This window comes from Oncorhynchus gorbuscha, linkage group LG13 (assembly GCF_021184085.1).
Source record: "Oncorhynchus gorbuscha isolate QuinsamMale2020 ecotype Even-year linkage group LG13, OgorEven_v1.0, whole genome shotgun sequence".
Classification (NCBI taxonomy): Eukaryota; Metazoa; Chordata; class Actinopteri; order Salmoniformes; family Salmonidae; genus Oncorhynchus; species Oncorhynchus gorbuscha.
Window position 1 is genome coordinate 69,700,938 of NC_060185.1, and position 26,200 is coordinate 69,727,137.

At 40.8% G+C, this 26,200-nt stretch overlaps 1 protein-coding gene across 9 annotated transcripts in view; it reads left to right on the forward strand.

The window, feature by feature from the left end:
- The first annotated feature begins 17,523 nt into the window (after positions 1-17,523).
- The window catches only part of LOC123993439 (transcription factor COE3-like), a 107,300-nt gene continuing 98,623 nt past the window's right edge, over positions 17,524-26,200 (forward strand). For 5 of the 9 annotated variants that reach the window (XM_046295595.1, XM_046295597.1, XM_046295598.1 and 2 more), the window contains exon 1: positions 17,525-18,211. In XM_046295595.1, coding sequence (XP_046151551.1) covers positions 18,078-18,211 — 134 coding nt within the window. In that variant the 5' untranslated portion in view covers positions 17,525-18,077. Of the gene's footprint in view, positions 18,212-26,200 lie in introns of all 9 variants that reach the window. The other 4 variants (XM_046295593.1, XM_046295594.1, XM_046295596.1 and 1 more) reach the window with 2 other exon arrangements.

Sequence of the window (26,200 nt, forward strand, 5' to 3'; positions counted from 1 at the left end):
ATCTTGGTGGGGCAAACTCAAAAGTCAATCCAAAAACACAACACTAAACAATACATTAATTGAACTATAACAGTGACAAACTATGCCCACAAATGGTTAGGGCCTATATTAAGGCTAGCTGTCTCAACACCTTACCACTGCTACACATGGCTATCAGCGGAGCCTTGTCTGGCAGAAAAACTGTTATTTCGGCCTAATTTACTGCCTATAAAAAACCATAGCTGATATGGCTGACTTGCTTAAACAAATGGGGTTTCTACTGACAATTGAGATGTACAACCTATGGCATATAAGGGGATGACGAGAGGACAAGAGGTAATCCGTCATTTAGATTAAGTAAAAATACCTTAAAGTATTACGTTTATTTTGGGTATCTGTACTTTACTATTTACTTTTACTTCACTACATTCCTAAATACAATAATGTACTTTTTACTCGATACATTTTCTCTGACACCCAAAAGTACTCGTTACATTTTGAATGCTTAGCAGGACAGGAAAAGGGTCCAATTCACACACTTATCAAGAGAACATCCCTGGTCATCACTACTGCCTCTGATCTGGCAGACTCACTAAACACATTATTTATTTGTAAATGAAGTTTGAGTGTTGGTGTGTGCCCCTGGTTATTTGTAAAAAAAACAACAACAAGAAAATGGTGCCATCTAGTTTGCTTAAAAATGTAAGGAGTTTTAAATTATTTTTTACTTTTGATACTTAAGTATATTTAAAACCACATACTTTTAGACTATTACTCAAGTAGTATTTTACAGGGTGACTCACTTTAATTTGAGTCATTTTCTATTAAGGTATCTTTACTTTTACTCAAGTATGACAATTGGGTACTTTTTTCATTACTGGCTATAGGCTACATGTGCACCACCAAGTTAGAACAGTAAGCTAAATTATGAAGGGAAAAGGGACCAAATGATTAGGGTGAGGCACATGGTCTGGCATTCTCTGGATTTTTGGTGCTTTCAAGACAACTGGAACTCTGAAAAAACAGGGTAGAATAATGACGTTAGTTGTTTTCAGGTCGTAGCTCTAGAAAGAGGCCCAAGTTCCCGACTTGGATTCCGAGTTGGATCACCGTTCAAAATGTATTTTCCCAGTCGGAGCAATTTTTTTTCTCCAGAGTTCCAAGTTGTCTTGAATTTACTGAAGTCTGAGATTTCCCAGTTCAGATTTTCCAGTTGTTTTGAACGTGGCAGAAGTCATGCTGGATTGACAGCATGGCCCATGTTGAATGTTTATCCTTTTAAGCCTGGAAAATAAACCCTTAAACACAGCCTTGGTTCACACATCCACTCCACTGAAGAGCAAGCTAGTGATTGCTTTGCAATGCTTGCAGTTAGCCACTGATTCCTTCCCAACCACTCATTGATGAATTTGCGATTTTCAACTTGTTGTTTAATGTTTGTCCAATGGCCGATGAGCACCGATACTTTTTATCTATAATTCCTCGTCATAATTTATCTTCATAAAACAAAGATTGAAAAGGACTTGCCAGTAGATTGTCGACTTGATTCATGATGATGACTGCGAGCTTGCTAGCTAAAATTTTGAAAGTATGATGTTGACATGATCAGTCCAATCAAAGCTACTGTAGATATAACGTGATTTGAGATCATTTTATCTGTGGCCAATGACCTTGAGCCTTTTTGGGTGGGTACTTCTAATGTAACTCTATGGCAGCACCCAAGGGGCTTGGATTTAAGCTCTCCCCGTAGATTTTGCGCTGATGTAGTGTCACCATGAGTGACAGTGCACTGAGCCAATCATGGCGCAAGTGGAGAACATTACCAACCCCTGGCTGCCCCACCACTACAGAAAGCACCGAGCTAGGCTGAAACACTTGCATTTTGGAGCTCCCTTACTCAAGAAAGCAAAAGAGAGACATTTTCATATGTGGCTTTATTAACTAAATTATTATTTATTTATTTTTTCTACATTGTTTGCAACCTGATATGTGACACCGATTAATCCCCAAATAACATGCAAAACAGGCAACCACGAAAAAGCTAAAAAAGGTGGGGCTCAAAACATGACAGGTCGCCACTGTCCCTGATAGCCTACAGTAGCCTAGGTAAAATGGAAGATAAACAATGTAATATCTTGCTTAGTTCAAACAGACTAATTTATTTAGCATGAATAGCAAGTGCTTCTGTTGCCCAATAGCCTGCTGGAGTAGGTTATTGAGGATGGGGTTGCCATTTTACTGAATTATATATTAATAATATGGATATGAACTGAATAGGCCCATGCTTGTCAATAACAGCCAGTGATTTGTTTTACCTGTAGCCTAATCTGACTGATTTAATTTAATCTAATGCATCATAACAACAGTTGATCAACAATTGCGACAGAACTGGGACCATGATCACAACCATGATCACAATTTAACTTCCAATTTCATGAACTAAACATGTCCATTAATAATTGCATAATAACACAATGATACAACAACAAACTGAATGTATAGAGGCTATTTTTAAATCCGTTTGCCAGCTCCAGGTAGGTTACACAAGTGCCACAACTTGGTTTGCAATGACTTCAGTGATATAATTTCAACATATTTATTGTATCAAATGGTGGGCTACAGTAGCCGAAACAGGCATAGAAATTAATAGCCTACTTGATGACCACAAGATGCAAATGTACCATTCGCCACATTCAATTTCCGTTTCATTGTGGACTTTTCCCTATATCAGAAGCACCCTCGGGAGTTCCATAACTTAAATTTACAAATGTTCACTCGTGCAGCGCTCGACACGCAAAGAACTGAGCATGCGTAAAACTCTTCGTTTGATATGGTTTCCCATAAACATGTCGACATTAGAATGCAGTTTAAAAACCACCTACGAACGGATTTATCTAATGCGCCTAAAGTCGTTTTCCTGTGCATTGTCGCCTAATGTATTGATGCGCATCAGTTCTAGCGCGTTAATTAATATGTTTTAAGAAAAAGGGTTGGAAATAGCTGTCTCCATAATGACAATCAAAATAGCCTACCTACAACTGGTAATACATTTTCACCCGCGAAATTATTTTCAAACGGACCAAATTTCCCGAGAAAACCACAGATATGGCAACCCTGCTCCTTATTCTACTTCGGTCACGATTTTCGGCAGTTGGCATCTAACGTTATAGGTACATTGCCGCCACCTACGGTGCTGGAGTGTAGGCCTGCGTCTTCGTCTTCTTCTGTGGAGTTTTCAGCGGTTAGCATCCAGAGTTATGGTGTATTGTCCCAATCTACAGTACTGGAGTGTGGGCCAGAAACAGGGAGAAACTAAATCCTACCTGCCATCCCCGATTTGAGACGGTATCTACTGATGTTCTACTCAGTATACTCTTTAAAATATTTTCCTCTATCCCCTTCTCACTCATACTGGATCTCAGCCTCTCTATTTCCCTCTCATACTGCCCTCACCGTATCAGTACAATCTCCACGGTCTCTGTTTCCTGGCAGTAATCACACTTTCCTGTTGGATGCTTTCCTACCACAGTTAAAGTCTTATTCAACCGGCTGTGTCCCACCATGAATCTTGAAAAATAGCATCCCATTTTCTGTCTCTTCCAGCCATCCTCAACTTTCCTCTTTACTTGGAATACATGCCTGCCCTTAGTGTCTATATTCCACCGCTCCTGCTCTCTCTGCATCACTACTGTTCATATCAGGCTTTTTGCCTTGCTCATTGAAACTACTTACATCAACATCCCCACTACTAAGTGCTTGTTTAGCCAGTACATCAACTGCCTCTTTCCACTCAACCTCCAAATGGGCTGGGACCAAGGTAAATCTTGTCTGTATACCCATCTGTCTAACCCTGCCATGCGTTTGTAGTACTTCATAAAGCTGGTATCGTCTGCTACGTTAGCTTAAGGACTGCAGACTCATCAACACTGCAAATGGATCAGAGCAAATAACTGCTCTGTCTGGCTTGACTTCCTTCGCCCACTGCAAGGCCAACAGCACGGCCATTAGCTCCACCGTATTTTTCCCCCAAAAAACATGTTACAGCCTTGTTTTTTTTTTACATTTCACCTTTATTTAACCAGGTAGGCCAGTTGAAAACAAGTTCTCATTTACAACTGCGACCTGGCCAAGATAAAGCAAAGCAGTGCGACAAAAACAACAACACAGAGTTACACATGGAAAAACAAACGTACAGTCATTAACACAATATACAAATCTGTGTACAGTGTGTGCAAATGAAGTACGGAGGTAAGGCAATAAATAGGCCACAGTGGTGAAGTAATGACAATGTAGCAATTAACACTAGGATGATAGATGTGCAGATGAGGATGTGCAAGTAGAAATACTGGTGTGCAAAAGAGCAGAAAAACAAAAACAAATATGGGGATGAGGTAGGTAGTTGGATGGGCTATTTACAGATGGGCTGTGTACAGTTGCAGCAATCGGTAAACTGCTCTGACAGATGATGCTTAAAATTAGTGAGGGATATATAAGTCTCCAACTTCAGTGATTTTTTTTTCAATTCGTTCCAGTCATTGGCAACAGAGAACTGGAAGGAAAGGCAGCCAAGGGGTTTTGGCGACGAATATGAAGCGAGGACTAGCCAACGAGAGCATCCAGGTCACAGTGGTGGGTAATGTATGGGGCTTTGGTGACAAAACGGATGGCACTGTAATAGACTGCATCCAATTTGCTGATTTGAGTGTTGGAGGCTATTTTGTAAATGACATCGCCGAAGTCAAGGATCGGTAGGATAGTCAGTTTTACGAGGGTATGTTTGGCAGCATGAGTGAAGGAGGCTTTGTTGCGAAATAGGAAGCCGATTCTAGACTTCATTTTGAATTGGAGATGCTTAATATGAGTCTGGAAGGAGAGTTTACAGTCTAGTCAGACACCTAGGTATTTATAGTTGTCCACATATTCTAAGTCAGAACCATCCAGAGTAGTGATGCTAGTCAGGCAGGCGGGTGCGGGCAGTGATCGATTGAAAAGCATGCATTTAGTTTTACTAGTATTTAAGAGCAGTTGGAGGCCATGGAAGGAGTGTTGTATGGCACAGTGTCGAAGGAAGGGCCAAAAGTATACAGAATGGTGTCGCCTGCGTAGAGGTAGATCAGAGAGTCATCTGCAGCTAGAGTGACATCGTTGATATATACAAAGAAAAGAGTCGGTCTGAGAATTGAACCCTGTGGCACCCCCATAGAGACTGCCAGAGGTCTGGACAACAGGCCCTCCGATTTGACATACTGAACTCTATCTGAGAAGTAGTTGGTGTACCAGGTGAGGCAGTCATTAGAGAATCCAAGGCTGTTGAGTCTGCCGATAAGAATTTGAGGATTGACAGAGTCGAAAGCCTTGGCCAGGTCGATGAAGACGGCTGCACAGTACTGTCTTTTATCAATGGAGGTTATGAATACCTTGAGCGTGGCTGAGGTGCACCTGTGACCAGCTTGAAAACCGGATTGCCTAACGGAAGGTATAGTGGGATTCTAAATGGTCGGTGATCTGTTTGTTAACTTGGCTTTCGAAGACTTTAGAAAGACAGGGTAGGATGGATATAGGTCTGTAACAGTTTGGGTCTTGAGAACTTCAGCTGTCTGGATTTGGGTGAAGGAGAAGCGGAGGCGGGGGGAAGGGGGGGGGCTTGGCCCAGTTGCTGCGGGGGGTGCAGAGCTGTTGGCTGGGGTTGGGGTAGCCAGATGGAAAGCATGGCCAGCCCTAGAGAAATGCTTATTGACGTTCTCGATTATCGTGGATTTATCGGTGGTGACAGTGTTTCCTAGCCTCAGTGCAGAGGGCAGCTGGGAGGATGTGCTCTTATTCTCCATGGACTTTACAGTGTCCCAAAACATTTTGGAATTGGTGCTTCGGGATGCAAATTTCTGTTTGAATAAGCTTGCCTTTGCTTCCCTAACAGATGGTTTATATTGGTTCCTGACTTCCCTGAAAAGTTGCATATCGCGGGGACTATTCGATGCTAGTGCAGTACGCCACAGGATCTTTTTGTGCTGGTCAAGGGGCAAGTCTGGAGTGAACCAAGGGCTATATCTGTTCTTAGTTCAACATTTTTTTGAATGGGGCATGCTTATTTAAGATGGTGAGGAAAGCACTTTTAAAGTACAATCAGGCATCCTCTAATGACGAAATGAGGTCAATATCCTTCCAGGATACCCGGGCCAGGTCGATTAGAAAGGCCTGCTCGCAGAAGTGTTTTAAGGAGCGTTTGACTGTGATGAGGGGTGGTCATTTAACCGCGGACCCATTACTGACGCAGGCAATGAGGCAGTGATCGCTGAGATCCTGGTTGAAGACAGCAGAGTTGTATTTAGAGGGCAGGTTGGTCAGGATGATATCTATGAGGGTGCCCGAGTTTACGGATTTGGGATTGTACCTGGTAGGTTCCATGATAATTAGGGTGAGATTGAGGGCACTCAGAATCCAGAATCGATATGACAATGAGGCCAGCACAGGATGTTATACATCCTTACAACAATCTACTTTTTTGATCTTCTTGACTTCTTATCTGGTAAACTGCTACTATGTGTCAAGAAAAGAGACCCAATTAGGGGTTGGTGTACTCCAGTAAAAAGGTCTGGTTTAGATTTTTAAATAAAATAAAAAACTATTGCCCTGTGTCCCCATTCATATGGGTATGAGAGACTAGTCAGTGGTAGAATTGAGTTGGCACTTTATTGGCACAAACACCCATAGACCCACAAGGTTGAGGTTACTCATGAACAGTAATTAGTTTTTAAAAATGTGTTGTTGAATTGATGCATTGTGTCTTCTAACTGTCCAAGAATAGGATCCAAAGTGTTAGGAAATATTTGTTCCCATAAATACAAGGGAGGATGTCTCTCCTCATACCTCTGGCACTTTAGTCAGACTGCCAGACTTTAGTCAGACTGCCAGACTTTAGTCAGACTGCCAGACTTTAGTCAGACTGCCAGACTTTAGTCAGACTGCCAGACTTTAGTCAGACTGCCAGACTGTCAGACACCACAGAGCCAATCAGGAGAGAATACAGACTGCCAGACTTTAGTAGACTTTAGTCAGACTGCCAGACTGTGCACCAGAGCCAATAGGTCAACGGTGCCAATTGGAAGTCAAGGGGTGTCTGTGCCTTTTGGATTACTATCTCTTTCCAGAGAACCCCTGTGGTTCAAGTCTGCTCTGCGCGTGTCTGAAAGGGACAGAGCCAGCAGCCAGGAGTGTTTATCACAGTATGTCATAAAAGAGTATTACACTTATGAATGTATGTAAAATGATAATATGTATTAGATCCAGTACAATGGAATAACTAAGACATGAATTTGAATGCAGCGTGTTCCGATTCCTCCTTCTCTTTCTGTCCAGCAGGGTCAACCAAAAACACTTGGTCTGATGGTTCATGCAGATACTGGGGAAGCAATATAGAAATGTATTGACCCCTTAAATTATATTACTATTAAATGACCCATATCACAACCCTCATACCTCTTCACAAATATGTACCTCAATCAATTTTGGAAAAAGTATTTTACTCACAAAAGACATAGGAATTTATTTTCCCAGTTAGAAATAGTAGGCCATGCATCAAATAACTATTTTCATCAGAAAAACAAACCCTCAAATGCACTATTGCATTTTGTAAGTTGTGTGCAGGTGGCTTGTTGTGAATGCACTCAAATATCAAGTCATTGTCAGGTTACGCAAACTACGTTCTAATACGCAACGTAGAAGGATTTGTCTTAATGTACATTATATGAAAGTGATGCTATGAAAAGGATTCCTTCACGTTATCAAGCTCACTGTGACTGACAAATCACTGCCTATTACTGTGATTAAAAAGAGCATATGAAACATTGTTTTTCATGAAGCCTACCTGTGCACCTTCCTTTAAGCACCTCTGTATGAACACCTCTCCTGTCCTTGATCCATACCACATACAGCCATTTGTGGATCTTTTCAGTGTCCATGTGAAAGATAGTTATTGTGAGGATGGATTATTTCTTGACTTAATTTAAAAAAAAAATGTATCACCAATGTAAAATGAAGGCCTGCAAAGCTTACAGATTTAAGTCTAATAGCATGAGATGAAAGTAAACAAACAGTGTGTGATATGAAGGTTTAGTCAGTGGACATTCTGAACCTTGTTTGAATTCAGCAGGTCACATGACCAAGGAGCTATTGAAATTCTACATTTGGAAAAATTAATGTAAAACCCTGTGAGATAATTTTTTTTAAAAAAAGACAAACTAAGGGTGTGCAATGTGTCGGGCCACTGAGTGGACATTCTGAAACTTGTTTGAAGTCACCAGGTCACATGACCAAGGAGCTATTGAAATTCTACATTTTGAAAAATTATTTTAAAATCTTGTGAGATGAAAATGGACAAACTAAAGAGTGTGCAATATGAAGGTGTAGTCAGTGTGCAGTATAGAAGAGCAGTGGACATTCTGAACCTTGTTTGAATTTAGTAGGTCACATGACCAAGGAGCTGTTGAAATTTGGATTCAACTTAATCTGCACCCCAGCTGTTATTGAGTGGAACAAAACACTAAACACTCCAGACTCCCCACTGGGCACAGACTTCAGTTCAACGTCCAGTTTTGGTTGAGTTGTCAACTAACGTGAATTTAACATGAAATAATAAATAATTGGATTTAGGTTGCAAGTTGGGTGAAAAAAAGCTGAAAATCCCTTAAATTGATGACTTTTTGAAAATCCAAACAGTTTTCCACGTTTATTTAACGTCATCACACTGAATTTGTGTTGTTGAAATTATGTGGAAACAACATTTATTCAACCAGTTTTTGCCCAGTGGGTCTTGACGTAGGCTTACCTTTTTTATGGTTCAAACCATTCCACTGGTGAGACTAAGTAAAAGTTTCATTTTTTGGTTCACACTATCCCAGAAGAGAGCCAAATGGTGATATTTCAATGACTAAATACTCTGTACAGTCATTCCAGTACAGATCGTTTTTGATTCTTGAGGTTTTTTTTTCAGCCTGTGAAGATAATATAAATAATATTGTAATATATGCCATTTAGCAGACGCAAGATGCTAAATATAAGGATGCAATACTGCCTTGCACACTCTTAGGATATGATCTCATTTACCAAGACTCATGTAAGTTACTGATCCTCTGCATTGATTGTTTTTCGTACAGAGCAAGAAAGTTACTTCTGCAATGAAATAAATTATAAAACAAATATATATACAGTACCAGTCAATAGTGGACACACCTACTGATTCAAGGGTTTTTCATTATTTTCACTATTTTCTACAATGTAGAATAAGAGTGAAGACATCACAACTATGAAATAACACAAACGGAATCATGTAGTAACCAAAAAAGTGGTGAACAAATCAAAATATATTTTATTATATTTGAGATACTTCAAAGTAACCACCCTTTGCCTTGATGACAGCTTTGCACACTCTTGGCATTCTCTCAACCCGAGCTTCACCTGAAATGCTTTTCCAACAGTCTTGAAGGAGTTCCCACATATGCTGAGCACTTGTTGGCTGCTTTTCCTTCACTCTGCGACTGATCCCAAACCATCTCATTTGGGATGAGGTTGGGTGATTGTGGAGGCCATGTCATCTGATGCAGCATTCCATCCCTCTCATACTTGGTCATTTAGCCCTTACACAGCCTGGATGCGTGTTGGGTCATTGTCCTGTTGATGGAAAATGATTGTTGCACTCAGCACAAACCAGATGGGATGGCGTATCGCTGCAGAATGATGTGGTAACCATGCTGGTTAAGTGTGCCTTGATTTCTAAATAAATCACAGACCGTGTCACCAGCAAAGCACCCCCACACCATAACACATCCTCCTCCATGGTTTACAGTGGGAAATACACATACGGAGATCATCCATACACCTAAACTGCGTCTCACAAAGACACGGCGGTTGGAACCAAAAATCTCAAATTTGGACTCATCAGACCAAAGGACAGATTTCCACCGGTCTAATGTCCATTGCTCTTATTTATTGGCCCAAGCAAGCCTCTTTAGTAGTCTGCAGTAGAGGTCATTCTGGGTTTTCCTTTCCTGTGGAGGTCCTCATCTTCTTTACAGCATATCACAGGGATAGTGACTTTGACATGTATGGTAAGTGTTTTTCAATAGGATATACAGTGCCTTGCGAAAGTATTCGGCCCCCTTGAACTTTGCGACCTTTTGCCACATTTCAGGCTTCAAACATAAAGATATAAAACTGTATTTTTTGTGAAGAATCAACAACAAGTGGGACACAATCATGAAGTGGAACGACATTTATTGGATATTTCAAAGTTTTTAACAAATCAAAAACTGAAAAATTGGGCGTGCAAAATTATTCAGCCTGTCACGTTCTGACCTTTATTTCCTTTGTTTTGTCATTATTTAGTATGGTCAGGGCGTGAGTTGGGTGGGCAGTCTATGTTTGTTTTTCTATGATTTGGGTATTTCTATGTTTCGGCCTAGTATGGTTCTCAATCAGAGGCAGGTGTCATTAGTTGTCTCTGATTGAGAATCATACTTAGGTAGCCTGGGTTTCACTGTGTGTTTGTGGGTGATTGTTCCTGTCTCTGTGTTTTGCACCAGATAGGGCTGTTTTTGGTTTTCCACGTTTATTGTTTTGTAGTGTTCATGTTTATCTGTTTTTATTAAACATGAATCAATACAACCACGCTGCGTTTTGGTTCTTCTCTACTTCACCACAGGAAAACCCTTACACAGCCCCCTTAAGTTAATACTTTGTAGCGCCACCTTTTGCTGCGATTACAGCTGTAAGTCGCTTGGGGTATGTCTCTATCAGTTTTGCACATCGAGAGACTGAAATTCTTTCCCATTCCTCCTTCCAAAACAGCTCGAGCTCAGTGAGGTTGGATGGAGAGCATTTGTGAACAGCAGTTTTCAGTTCTTTCCACAGATTCTCGATTGGATTCAGGTCTGGACTTTGACTTGGCCATTCTAACACCTGGATATGTTTATTTTTGAACCATTCCATTGTAGATTTTGCTTTGTTTTGGATCATTGTATTGTTGGAAGACAAATCTCCGTCCCAGTCTCAGGTCTTTTGCAGACTACATCAGGTTTTCTTCCAGAATGGTCCTGTATTTGGCTCCATCCATCTTCCCATCAATTTTAACCATCTTCCCTGTCTCTGTTGAAGAAAAGCAGGCCCAAACCATGATGCTGCCACCACCATGTTTGACAGTGGGGATGGTGTGTTCAGGGTGATGAGCTGTGTTGCTTTTACGCCAAACATAACGTTTTGCATTGTTGCCAAAAAGTTCAATTTTGGTTTCATCTGACCAGAGCACCTTCTTCCACATGTTTGGTGTGTCTCCCAGGTGGCTTGTGGCAAACTTTAAACAATACTTTTTATGGATATCTTTAAGAAATGGCTTTCTTCTTGCCACTCTTCCATAAAGGCCAGATTTGTGCAATATATGACTGATTGTTGTCCTATGGACAGAGTCTCCCACCTCAGCTGTAGATCTCTGCAGTTCATCCAGAGTGATCATGGGCCTCTTGGCTGCATCTCTGATCAGTCTTCTCCTTGTATGAGCTGAAAGTTTATAGGGACGGCCAGGTCTTGGTAGATTTGCAGTGGTCTGATACTCCTTCCATTTCAATATTATCACTTGCACAGTGCTCCTTGGGATGTTTAAAGCTTGGGAAATATTTTTGTATCCAAATCCGGGTTTAAACTTCTTCACAACAGTATCTCGGACCTGCCTGGTGTGTTCCTTGTTCTTCATGATGCTCTCTGCACTTTTAACGGACCTCTGAGACTATCACAGTGCAGGTGCATTTATACGGAGACTTGTTTACACACAGGTGGATTGTATTTATCATCATTAGTCATTTAGGTCAACATTGGATCATTCAGAGATCCTCACTGAACTTCTGGAGAGAGTTTGCTGCACTGAAAGTCAAGGGGCTGAATAATTTTGCACGCCAAATTTTTCAGTTTTTGATTTGTTAAAAAAAGTTTGAAATATCCAATTAATGTCGTTCCACTTGTTGTTGATTCTTCACAAAAAATACAGTTTTATATCTTTATGTTTGAAGCCTGAAATGTGGCAAAAGGTTGCAAAGTTCAAGGGGGCCGAATACTTTCGCAAGGCACTGTATTTGTTATTTTTCACGAGTTGAAGTAAAGTGAATTGCAGACCATTTCCTCTTAAATGAAGTGTCTCGAGATGTTTTCTCCTTCACGTGTGGCTCATTGTGCAATAGACAAATGTTCTGAGGGATGGAAAAGGAAACCAAAAGCTCATGGCAACCAATTGCAGATCATTTCAGGTGACTCTTGTACAGTATAGAATGTCCCCTGCTGCCATTTATCCCTTTGCTGTGGTTTCCTTATTTGGGCAGTTGAAAAATACTTTGAAACACAGAAAACATGCAACAATTAATAGCAGCCCAAAATGCATACCGTTATGGAGTATGCACATTAAAGAGAACCAGGCAAGAGAATGCACATTAACATGATACTATACAATAAATTCTATATTTATGTTTTATCTACAGGGTTGGCTGAGTCATTCTCCTCTTGCCTGGCTGCAGTGAAGGACTGTGCAAAGCCTGAAAGGAAGAAAGAGGAGCTCTGAGTATGATTTAGTCTCACGTCTGTTGTCCTACTTTATGGGGGAAGTTAATAAGTGTCTAAGGAAATGTACTACCATTGCTATAATGGCATGTGCACTCCAAAATTCTGACTTATTTCAATGCTCATGATTTCAAACTAGAAGTTGCTTCTTTGTCTTGCCACTAGATGGTAGCCTGTACCTTTTCAGAATAAAAAAATAAAACACTGTTTTCTAAGTAAGAATAAGTGAGAATAAGGAAGAATAGTTTGTACCTTTCTATATGGTAAATCAGTGGCTACCAAACCTTTTTGCTGTGGAGACCTACCAAAAGCTGTCATATCTTTCTAGTGACACCACAAATAAAGTAAACCTATATTAATTGTCACAAACCTGCTCTCATTCCTCTCTGTCCATATATATGTCTCTGGTTTGTTCAACCAGGAAGATGTCAGTTAGACTGAGTGCTGGGATGGTAGGGCTTGGCCCCTTGGTGTGGAGGTGTTTAGGGGTTAAATGCAGGCATCCTGTTGGAATTAGGGTCCTGACAGTGCAGTGCAGGGGTGCTGTGAGTTTCTAGGAGAGGGAGTAAATGGCTTAAAGAAGTGTTCCTAAATCAGGGTCCATCATCAGGATGTGCAGTTATTTGCTCTAACCGAGCACTAACACACCCTGGATTAGTTGAATCAAGTGTTTTCATGGAGTACCCTCATTTAGGAACACTGCAGCTTAACATATTGGAGGATTTGAGAATATTTTTTCCTCATGGAAGTGAAAAAGCTCTGCAATTAGTGTGCTGTCCAGGGGATTTACTTGTACATCAATGCTGCCTCACCACAGAATCAGTGTATAAACGCCTGTCCTATGGTTTGGACGAGGAGCAAACTAGGGATTTGTTACAGGTTCAAGTGTCATCTTTTGGCTGGATCTGTTCCTGTAGACAATATTTTATGACCGTTTTTACTTTGAAATAGTAAAGTGCTATATCTCCGTGGATATGTTGTGTTTGTTTATGAAATAAAAATGACAATAATATACTGATCAAAAATATAATCGCAACGTGAAGTTGCTTGAGGTGCTTAGAGTACTTGCATTTGGCACTCAGAAGTACTGAAATACTTTGAAAATGTTACATTTTCTCAAGTTGGTAGTTAAAAAGTACTTGAATTAAAATGAGAGGAGAACCGATAATGATCAGATATGTTTATGAAAAATATTAGAAATATGTGTTGGTCTTGCGAATTAATTCCCAGTGTGTTTCGCGCGGTGTTGCCATGGAAGATCGCTCATTCCACCCACACTGCCACTCAGTCAAGCAGGTACAGAACCGACTGAGTAGGCGCCGCAAAACGTCACATCGATTGCTAAAATTCCAGGCAAATGTATATTTAACTCTGTCTTTTAGGCGAATGGAACATTTATAGGATATTGTATTTCAGCTCATGAACAATGGGACCAACACTTGTTGCGTTTTATATTTTGTTCGGTATAGTTTACCTAATTTATTTACCACCACATTACGGGACCAAACCAACCCACACCGTGTGAGAGACAATTTATGCTCGATCTGAAAATGTGGTCGGAGCGCGGTATGGATGGTGTAACGCAATCGCGCAGCCCCCGGAGGCACGCCGGGGCCAAATTGAGCTCAGTAGGCATCGCGGTGAATTTGACTTGCCACTGTCTGTAGAACCCTGAAAGTGTAGGTCTCATGTTTCATGAGCTGAAATAAAAGATCCCAGTAATGTTCCATATGCACAAAAGCATATTTCTCTCAAATGTTGTGCACAAATGTGTTTACATCACTGTTAGTGAGCATTTCTCCTTTGCCAAGATAATCAATCTATCTGACAGGCGTGGCATATCAAGAAACCTTGTGCTGGGGAAAATAAAAGGCCATTCTAAAATGTGTAGTTTTGTCACACAAGAAAATGCCACAGATATCTCAAGTTTTGAGGGAGCTTGCAAATGGAAGCTGACTGCAGGAATGTCCACCAGAGCTGTTGCCAGATAATTGAATGTTCATTTCTCTACCATGGCGTTGTGTGGGCGAGCGGTTTGCTGATGTCAACATTGTGAACAGAGTGCCCCATGGTGGCAGTGGGGTTATGGTATGGCCAGCATAAACTATGGACAAGGAACACAATTGCATTTTATCGATGGTAAATTGAATGCACAGAGATACAGTGACGAGATCCTGAGGCCCATTGTCGTGTGATTCATCTGCTGCCATCACCTCATGTTTCAGCATGATAATTCGGGCCCCCATGTTGCAAAGGTCTGTAACACTGCTCCTGGAAGCTGAAAATGTCCCAGTTATTCCATCTCCTGCATACTCACCAGACATGTCACCCATTAAGCATGTTTGGTATCTGTGACCAACAGATGCATATCTGTATTCCCAGACATGTGAAATCCATAGATCAGGGCCTAATTCATTTATTTCAATTGACTGATTTCCTTATATGAACTGTATCTCAGGAAAATCTTTTAAATTATTACATGTTGCATTTATATTTTTGTTCAGTGTACATTGATTCACGGCCCAGTGTACGTTTTCCCCTGGTAACGCACGTAGCAACTCATGACCACTAGATGACAGCAATCGTCAGCAAACTGAATGGCACACTGAAAGAAATCAAGGACAGTGATTAGAGAATGTTCTGTGAAGTACTCTTTCTATCTAACATTGAAATAGAAAGCATCTGCACGCATGACTAAACAAAGGATGGATGTCATTATTTTCTGAAATAATAGGCTATAGTTTGTTCTCCATCAGCTTTTACAGTTATACCACAAGGCTTAAGCCACTCACTCAATTTGAGTGTTTTGTATGAATTTATAAATATTTTGGAGAAAAGAATGACGATAAAAAAAACGTGCTGAAGTCCTGAATGTAGTTCCCTTACACGAATTTACAGTAGCCTACACTAGACCAACAAAAATACACAAGGCCTACACATTTCCACTGGAATTATGTGTATGGTACTAATTGAACCAAGAGCCAGCTTTTGAGAAGACATTGCTTATTATTGAGGATGATACATAAGGTTAGGCTATGCGAACGATGGTTGCCTGCTATCCCTTGGCTGTAGACCACTGCACAGTCGGAGTTTCAGATTGTCTCCGCTGATTGTTTTGTGGCCCCCTGACTTTCCTGTCTGGCCTTGTAGACGGCCTTGTCTCTAGAAAGTGCAATTAAAATATTGCATGTCATTGAATATTTTGTTGTCATTTTGTCTCAAGAGTTACCTCCGCAGAACGTTGCAAACCCACGAATTTATACCCGTCTTCTCTCCCTTGAGACTGGACTTTCACATGAGTTATTTCGCAGCATACACGTTTATCTGTAAAGTACCAGAAATAAAAAAGTGCGAATGCATAAGAGTCGGTGACTGTATTGGGGTTATTTTAATCCTATAGGCTACCTCGAACACATAAATAAAACGGATTGAAAACGTATTTATTTTACACCAACTGTATAAACAAACATTTTGTTGGCTAATCATTAACTTAATATTGTTTTTGCTATGTTACATTGACAAAAGTCCACCAAAATACCCAAATAATAATAAAGATAAATACATTGTACTATTATTATTAAAATTATACCTGTAATTATAACAATTCGTTATAATTATTAACAGGGAAACGTAGGAATATCTTTATTGAAGAACATATTAATACAATATTTTATTATTGCAATAATTTGACTTGAGATAATATGTTACTGTCTATTGTTGTAAAATGTATGATCAGGTAAGCCTAATTACTTCTAAAATGAATATGGTAGTCAACATATTCCGAGATTTAAGTATCACCGAATTAATTTGCCTGTAGAGAAATATGAATATTGACTATCCAGACGTTAGGTTTACGTATCTCCTGAATACATTTTGGTCTCCTAAATTAAGAGGCTAACGTTCTATAAATATTTAATTGTGGTTTCTTTGGAAGATTCCTAATTAACGAAATTCGAGTTGTTGTGATATAAAAGTAGGCTAGCCTACTGCGTTAACGGAATTGTCAAATTACTTGAAACAATGGCATTTATAAGAGTTACTAATATATATTATAATTATAATTATTAATGATTTTAAGTGTGCATTGTTATTATTATTATTAATTATTATTAGGCTGTTGTGATTTATTGTATAACTATTACTGGATGCAAAGGATCTCAAGGACAGCCGCTCTCAAATATCTTTGTACACATTCACAAACTACCATTCAAGTGACGTATTGACAAGCAAAGCATTATTGCGAAAAATGACCTACACTATTCAGAATCACAACTCTCAAGAAAGACAGGAAAAATGTTTATACCATCCTTCATGAGCTTTTAGCAAATATTCAATCATCTCGAAATATTATTGAATGGGTGTGTGCCCGCGCGCGCATATGTGTGAGTTGCGTGCGGTGTGAAGTGTTCGTGCGCGCACGTATAAATTTGTGTGGCACCATAAATTAGGTCCTCTGATCATGTTGACGAAGTGTATAACTCCCCACAAACATAATGAAGCCTATTCAGTCCAATGCCACAACAAAGAAACAGTGAACCTAATATCAACCACAGCCTACGACAGGATCAATGCTTTCAAATGAGAGGTCAGCTTTATGCCTTTATGAGCCAATTCAAAAGTAGGGTAACATGCAAATAGATTAATCTGTTAGGGCAATACTACACACATTGTGTCCACGCGCACAGCCCAGCAAAACGTGCAATGGGTAAACACGCCGAAAGCTTTTGCCGCGAATTCAAAAATGACGTAATGAATTACCTACGCCAATGAGAAGCCAGATCTGCGATTGACGCGTAAATCATTTTTCCTTATAAGGACTAGTCTCCGCCCATGTCAAATCCATGCTTTTCGTCATCACACCCCCACCCCCATCCCCCCTCCCCTGAGAGCACTAGAGCCTCCGAACCCGAGAGAAGGTGCGCTCCGCTGGGACAGAGGAAGGATAAAGAGACTGGGAGGGAGGGAATGAGATTTCTTGGTACCCAATCCCCCTTTTCCCCTGGGAGAGCAAATCTTCCATGGTCCGTCCCTCCCTCTTGTTTGGTAATCATTTCATTTTACTCCTTTTTGAAGCACTCGCTTGTTTTATCCCACTTTTCATTTCACAATCCGGTGCGCGTATGTTCGCCTTCTGATCAACTTCGGCATCTCCCCTCTCTTTCCTCACGACGAAAAGGTCTCCTAGATCCCGGCTGATTATTTTCCTTTGAGATGCTTAACTGTTCTAACACTCGCCCTCTCTCCACCCTCTTTTAACTTCAGACCGTTAAGCTTGAGCGAACTGAACTGAGGTTGGAATTTAAAATAAAGCGGAAAACCCAAAGGGATACGACGCTCGTCTTTGGATAAGGACCGCTATCGCTTTCCCCCTTGTTGCACTTTGGGGAAGATTCTTCCCATTTCAGTTGCTCGTCGTTAATCCAGGTGGCCTTGCTTTGAGTGAACAGGAGGATTATTTAGCGTGATTTGGTGAAGAGAGAGAGAGATCCCAGAAGGTTACTTTCATGTTCTCCATCCAGGACAGCCTCCCGCGGGGAGCCTTGACCATGAAAGAGGAACCGCTCACGAGTGGCATGACACCGGTCCGCTCTTGGATGCAGAGCGCGGGGATATTGGACGCGAACACAGCAGCACAAAGGTAAACATAAACTCGATATGCACATATGATAATCGCTGGACATGATGCTGACAGTTCGGTGCAGTTTGCCGGACGACGTAGGCTATGCGTTCCCAAGTGTAAACCATCGGTAAAGACGCAAATATTATGCATTTAAAGTAGCCAACTGTATCCCGCACCTATTCGCAAAATAGCTCTTTAGCTCTTTAGACTTGGTGCGCCAATACTTGTTAAACATACACCATGTGTAAATAGCCTATAGCATCTTTAAGAGTGTAGAATGTAATGGAGGACATTGCTCAAGATGCGATTTCACAATGAGACCTTGCATCATTTTGTACAATAGACCATGATCCTTTAGTCAACACCTAGATGAATAGATATCTGTAACGGATAATGTATACCTCCCCTCATGTGACAAATGGGCTAACTATTTGCTCCGCGTTCAATTTCAGGCACTCAGGCACTGGTTGACAGTTAGGTGGCGCATATCAGCTATATGGCTGAGTGAGCTCCAAGAAATTTGCTGGTACTGAAAACTCTTGACTCTGATTAGCAAATAACTCAAACTTTACAATGTGCATGTGCCATCTAATAGAACGTCACCATACTGTACCTCCCGCGCATGCGTGGAATAATGTAAAACACAATTTTCACTTATACTAAGTGTTGGCTAAACAATAAGAGCACCTCGAAGAGTTTGCAGCTGTCCCACTTGCAGAAGTTGGTTTGTGATAGAAAGGCTTACAGAAAGAATCGCCAACATCATAGGCTGCAAGGTTTTGTGATGATAACGTGGATGTCCATGTAGGCTATTAATAACTTAGAATGTAATTATCAGATGTATATCTGATCTATGCGTAAAGCTGCATGCGTTAAAATATTAGACTAATTGTAATTATAATTCGTATAAGCAACGTAATCAAACAAGCTTGTTTGATCTCATTTTAAAGTATAGGCTACCTGGACACATTCAATTGAGTATGGCTCATTTAGGCTATAAGATGAACAGTATCTGTGTATCCTCAACAGGCCCTGTTGATCTCTTATGGACGTACATGCGCTTTTGTAAATTATGGACGTGAATGAAGATTGATAATATGTTAACAGGTCCACTGTAAGTCTAGCGCAAAATAAGAATTTAATTTTGTATTAATTAAGTTAGGCCTATCTACAAGTGTTGTTTTAAGGTGATCAAAAGTATAATTCAATTAAATGCACAGTTTTAAGATCTTAATAAATACAATTGATTATTTTCTCATTTAAATTATTTCATAAGTAAACTTGAATTGATTAAATCTTGAATTATTGAACAGTATTTGGCGTAAAAACACGAAAAGCATGGTGTGTATAATATTAATAATACGTGTTCAGCTATATATCGCCTAGAAATATTGATGACGTGAGTGTTGGCGAGAAATTGATTGGCTTCACTCAAAGTGTTAAAATAAATTACTTCAACTGACCTGAAATAATGTGGAGCAATAGTAAAGTGCTTACATGTGTTCCATATATATATATACTGTATGTTACAGGAGAAGGTCAATTTGGGAAATGCCTCCATTTTCTTCTTTACATCGGATAAGAATTCAATATAGGCATACTGACAAATTACTTTTCGCTGAAACGTTTGTGTGAAAATCTTTTATCATTACCATCCAAAGTTGTCAACACGGGAAAAGAATGTCACGACAAGCATGCCCTGGCCCCTGCATTAATACATACCACCAAGGCTATAACATATTATGAGACCTGTGTTTATGATGTCTATTGATAATAACGATTTTATACACTATTAAAATTTAACAAAACTGTAAGCCCCTCAGTTGAGGTTAATGTTTGGTTGTCGGTTGTTGCCATCGGAAATATGTTATGATGCCCGGCGTTCACATTGCCGACAGTTGTCATATCTGGTTGCCTGAACTATTAAAAAAAACACAAAAAGGTTAAGCAGAACAAGCATATCATACTGTAGCCTACGTTTACCATCTTACATGCTCAAAATGCTATTCGTTTCTTATTGTATTTTGAGCAGGCAAGATGAAACTACCAAATAGGCTCAGAGTTAGAGTATCGTTTAAGTGACCCCCAGTCCATCAGGATGCCGGGAGTGGTGGTATGGTGTCATGTTAAGACAACATCAGCACGTTTCAAATGAAACAAGGGGTCAAGAGATTAAGCATTTCATGAACTAGGCTAAAGACGTTTTTCCTGTGTTATAGTTGTCATTCTGTCGCGCACACACGAGTTCAAGTCGGATAAGCGGGTCAATTGACACGTCCGGTGCTCACGGGTGAGCGCGTCGACACCATGTAGTTTACGCTGGTTTGCTTACGGTGTCAATACATTTGTGAGTCCACAAACTGTCTTTCATGCGTTCACAATTTCCCTTTATTTATTTTGAGGGAAATATAAACCTGTCTGCTGGGTATCCATCCACACAGCATGTCAGTTTTAACAGTTGGTGTGATAATAGTAATAGTTAATAGTTACTGCTTCCGCATTATGCTTAACTGAACTCAAATGCATTAAACTCATGTGTCACACATTTGTCATGTAACACAAAGAGAATTCACACTTGAATATTACTGTCAGGTGATCAACAGTATAAAGGCTATTGATCAGTACTGGTTGACAGTTGCTGTAATTTGCCAAGTGTAGCTACCTTTCAATTTGCATGAACTGTTATTCGCTATATGGTGATAACTTATTTGATAGTGTTAAAGTGCATCACTTGATATTACAGAAAATATTGAAAATGTCAAACGCACACGTATCTAGATTAAGATCTAGATTAAAAATAAGACAGGTGGCTTTTAGTAGTGGCAGTACATTCATGTGTTATTACACTGGATATGACATTTATTGGCAGAAACTATTTCAATTGTGTTCAATTATCATTATCTGAGACCATTTGCTCTAAGATTTGATCACAATGCGTTTTTTTCCTTTTTAAAGCAATTAGTCAGGTACTTCTCTTTACCAGGGCGTAACACGATGATGCATAGATCACCAGACAACATGTTATTTTATGTGTAAATGGCATGAACATTTTCATTTAAAACTAGGCTACGTCTCCTGGGTTGGCTGCTTGTGGTTTACTGCTTCCCATTGCAATACAATGTGTCTGTGTCATTTTGCCATGTACATTGTTGAGTAAATATTTAACTCTCATGAACAAGTCATCTGAAGTCTAGCCGTCAACACTTCTATAGATGAAGCTCCACCCATTTGAGGTCTGACACGTTGAGAGTTACCCATACCCAACGTATACCATGACACAAAAAGTCTGATAAAACAACACATTCACCAAAAGTCATTCGAGGTGCAATGCCCAAACAGTGAGATTCTGTATGCCAAGTTACATTGCAGTAAGCAGTTGCACTTGTGCGTGTAGGTCAAGTAGATTTTTAGGGGGTATTGGAAAAGTACTCTGGAGAGCCTCTGGCCTTCTCTGGGTTCTGGAACTGTACTGTACATTCTAGATTTGCTTGCGTGCTGAAAAAACGGAACTGGAGACTAATAGTTTTGTTTAGCGCTCGGATGTGGTCGTGGATAGATCTGATATGGATAGTAAAGTGGCATTGCTGATTGAATGCGTAAATGGGTCACTTTTAGAGACACTCCCCCAGCCTATGCCCACCACAACTGCCTCTCCTGATCTATCTCCCAAAACAGCCATTCCACTGAAGCGGGGAGAAGAGGGGTGTGTGTGTGTGACTAAGTGGACTGCACAACTGGGGAACAGATTTCACTTGACACTCCCCAGTTGCCACTGTAAAATCGAGCAAAGTGAATTATGTTGACCCTGTCTTTGTCTGCTAAGAGGAGGGGGGAACTTAATAAAGTGCAGGTTCCCAAGCTTAGCAGAAGACTGAGTGTTTAGTGTTCAGTGTGAGTGACCGGGGAGACTGATAGCCCAGGATTCTATATCCAGAGCTCAATCCGTCACTGCCTCAATCATTACCAGTCACTGGACTCAGAATATGGAGACAATACAGCCCATTGGCCCCAGGCATATGGGAAGGAGAAGCACATTTGTACGGACAGACATATTTGTCCTGGGTGGCAGTCATTCATATACTTGACATCACCACATGTCATCTTGGGAGATATTTTGGTCCAAGGTTCCTTCAATGTAAGCGATCATCATTCACAATCACTCAGGTCAATGAACATGTCAGACCTGTTATTTCTTATTTCTAGAGAGCAAAATAGAGTTATTGTGAAATGGGCATTTCTCCCCTCTTCCCCCTATTAAATTCAACTAAATGTTACTGAGCCTTGTGGAGAAGTGTCAGATAGTTAAAACAAGACACCCACAGTGCATTCACCCTGTTGCAGCGTGTTCCTGTGAATTCTCTCTAACACGTTGCACGGCGGAGACACCACGGCGACTCGCTTAAATATATCTAGACACATGACTTAGCCTTCTCTTCGTCTCACACTGCTAAATCTCAGCCACAGCGCCTCTGCCACCAGTTCATTGGATCCGGCAACAGAAACAAGTGTTTCCCGCCAGCTGCCCCTAAACGTGCAAACAATTAGTTGGCTTCTGCAAAGCCACCTACTTTATGACCCCCATTAGAAGTGTGCCAGTGACCAGCTAATGGTTTCAGCTGTGGCCGTCTCATGAAGTTTGCAGAGGTATGTGTGTTGTGAGGACCAGGGTGCTGCTTTGATTCACAGTATAGGGGCAGGTACGCCACGGCTAAACCTGTAGCAAACATTGGACAGGGAGAAAGTCTAGTAAAAAATACTATTGCGGTCTGAGAAAATAGCTGACACCGTACAGTGAAAAACTCAAGGTGAAGATCTACTATGTATTTCTGCAGATGAGAGTTCACAGCTTTTTATCAAGTTTTTGGTGTGTGCTGTAAAGTAGCATATGACTGTGGTCTTGATAGAGTAAAAGTTGTTGTCCAATGATGGACTGGGCAATATTTTTACATTTGACATTTTAGTCATTTAGCAGATGCTCTTATCCAGAGTGGCCTACAGGAGCAATTAGGGTTAAGTGCCTTGCTCAAGGGCACATCGACAGATTTGTTTCACCTAGTTAATGTTAGGTAAGTGTTTCCCCACATGTCTTGGTTTGGATGTAGGTTTGAACTAAACACCATGTCTGTATCCGTCATCAGTGTTACACTGGTTCTAGTTGAGAAAACAGACTGTTGATGTTTCATGTTCATTTATGAACCCTAATTGTGTGTGTCATTTTTAATTTACACAGTCAGCTCAGAGAAACATTACCCCGTTGGCTAAAAGCGGTGTAGTTGTCTTGCTGCAATTACCAAACAATGAGACGGAAGTGTTTCGACTGGGTCATACTATTTTTACAGTTCGGGAAAAAGGGAGCAGCGTTTCTGACATTTTGCACAACATGTGTGAGTGTACCAATTAGTACATCTTTACATTTGAGTCATTTAGCAGACACTCTTATCCAGAGCGACTTTTATCCAGAGCGACTTTTTCACTCTTATCCAGAGCGACTCTTTGAGTAAGTGGATACATTTTCATTGGCCGTGGGGATCATCCCCATAACCCTGCCATTGCAAGTGCCATGCTCTACCGACTGAGCAACACAGGATCATGTATTGTAAGTGTAAATAACAGTTGTGCCGTGGATCTACACACTGCTCTGTGTGGGTGTTTACATGAGCTGCAGACTTGTCTGGATGGTTTTGTTAAGCCAGTGACGTTTCAAATCCACTTTACAGTATTTCATGATCTTTGAAGAGATACTACTATGTTTAGTATAGTTGTTTCTACGTTTCTGAGGCAGTAAGTCTCTAGTGATTTCAAATACCACTAGGGAGGTTAGATGAGTAGGAAGAGTGGAAGGGAAGAGTGGCTTTTGCATCGCTGAGGTGCAAAAACAATGTGTAAACTGTGATTTTTCAATCCCCTTTTTCCTTGAGAAGGAATGTATTATTCTTCTACATATAGCGACATCTCTTTTCTGATGACTGACACTTTCAATTGTGAGATTGTGAGATTGGGTTGCTCAGTGGTTCATAACACTGACTGGTCAGCATAGTGAGATTGGGTTGCTCAGTGGTTCATAACACTGACTGGTCAGCATAGTGAGATTGGGTTGCTCAGTGGTTCATAACACTGACTGGTCAGCATAGTGAGATTGGGTTGCTCAGTGGTTCATAACACTGACTGGTCAGCATAGTGAGATTGGGTTGCTCAGTGGTTCATAACACTGACTGGTCAGCATAGTGAGATTGGGTTGCTCAGTGGTTCATAACACTGACTGGTCAGCATAGTGAGATTGGGTTGCTCAGTGGTTCATAACACTGACTGGTCAGCATAGTGAGATTGGGTTGCTCAGTGGTTCATAACACTGACTGGTCAGCATAGTGAGATTGGGTTGCTCAGTGGTTCATAACACTGACTGGTCAGCATAGTGAGATTGGGTTGCTCAGTGGTTCATAACACTGACTGGTCAGCATAGTGAGATTGGGTTGCTCAGTGGTTCATAACACTGACTGGTCAGCATAGTGAGATTGGGTTGCTCAGTGGTTCATAACACTGACTGGTCAGCATAGTGAGATTGGGTTGCTCAGTGGTTCATAACACTGACTGGTCAGCATAGTGAGATTGTGTTGCTCAGTGGTTCATAACACTGACTGGTCAGCATAGTGAGATTGTGAGATTGGGTTGCTCAGTGGTTCATAACACTGACTGGTCAGCATAGTGAGATTGTGAGATTGGGTTGCTCAGTGGTTCATAACACTGACTGGTCAGCATAGTGAGATTGGGTTGCTCAGTGGTTCATAACACTGACTGGTCAGCATAGTGAGATTGGGTTGCTCAGTGGTTCATAACACTGACTGGTCAGCATAGTGAGATTGGGTTGCTCAGTGGTTCATAACACTGACTGGTCAGCATAGTGAGATTGGGTTGCTCAGTGGTTCATAACACTGACTGGTCAGCATAGTGAGATTGGGTTGCTCAGTGGTTCATAACACTGACTGGTCAGCATAGTGAGATTGGGTTGCTCAGTGGTTCATAACACTGACTGGTCAGCATAGTGAGATTGGGTTGCTCAGTGGTTCATAACACTGACTGGTCAGCATAGTGAGATTGGGTTGCTCAGTGGTTCATAACACTGACTGGTCAGCATAGTGAGATTGGGTTGCTCAGTGGTTCATAACACTGACTGGTCAGCATAGTGAGATTGGGTTGCTCAGTGGTTCATAACACTGACTGGTCAGCATAGTGAGATTGGGTTGCTCAGTGGTTCATAACACTGACTGGTCAGCATAGTGAGATTGGGTTGCTCAGTGGTTCATAACACTGACTGGTCAGCATAGTGAGATTGTGTTGCTCAGTGGTTCATAACACTGACTGGTCAGCATAGTGAGATTGTGAGATTGGGTTGCTCAGTGGTTCATAACACTGACTGGTCAGCATAGTGAGATTGTGAGATTGGGTTGCTCAGTGGTTCATAACACTGACTGGTCAAATCCTGCACTAGCTTTTGAATTCTAAACAGCATAGTGAGATTGCTCAGACAGATGTTCGACTATGATGCAGCCCATTGCTTAGGGATGGAATAGTTTGTTGGGACAGTTAAACTAGACTACTGCTCTCACTTCTCAAAGTTTGGCCTGCCAGAAACCTTTAAAACATTTTTTTTTTGCAAATCTTCTGTAAAACAAATGTAAACAGTTTTGTCTGCAAAAACAAAGTTGATTTGGTCTGTCAAGTGAGTATATGATGTTTTCCATGATGGTGCATTTGTTTGGATTTCCAAAGGCAAAGTATTGTGGATATGTAACAACCCTGCAATACGTGGGTAATATTAAATGGTCGGTACTATATTGTGAGAGGGGAGAGAAGAAGAGAGGAGATGTATAAGTGGGTATGGTGATAGGTTTCATCAGATGACAGAACTCCAGACTGAAAGAATCTGAGACTGTCCATTCTGCCTACTGAGGGTACGCACGCACGTACAGACAGACAGACAGACAGACAGACAGACAGACAGACAGACAG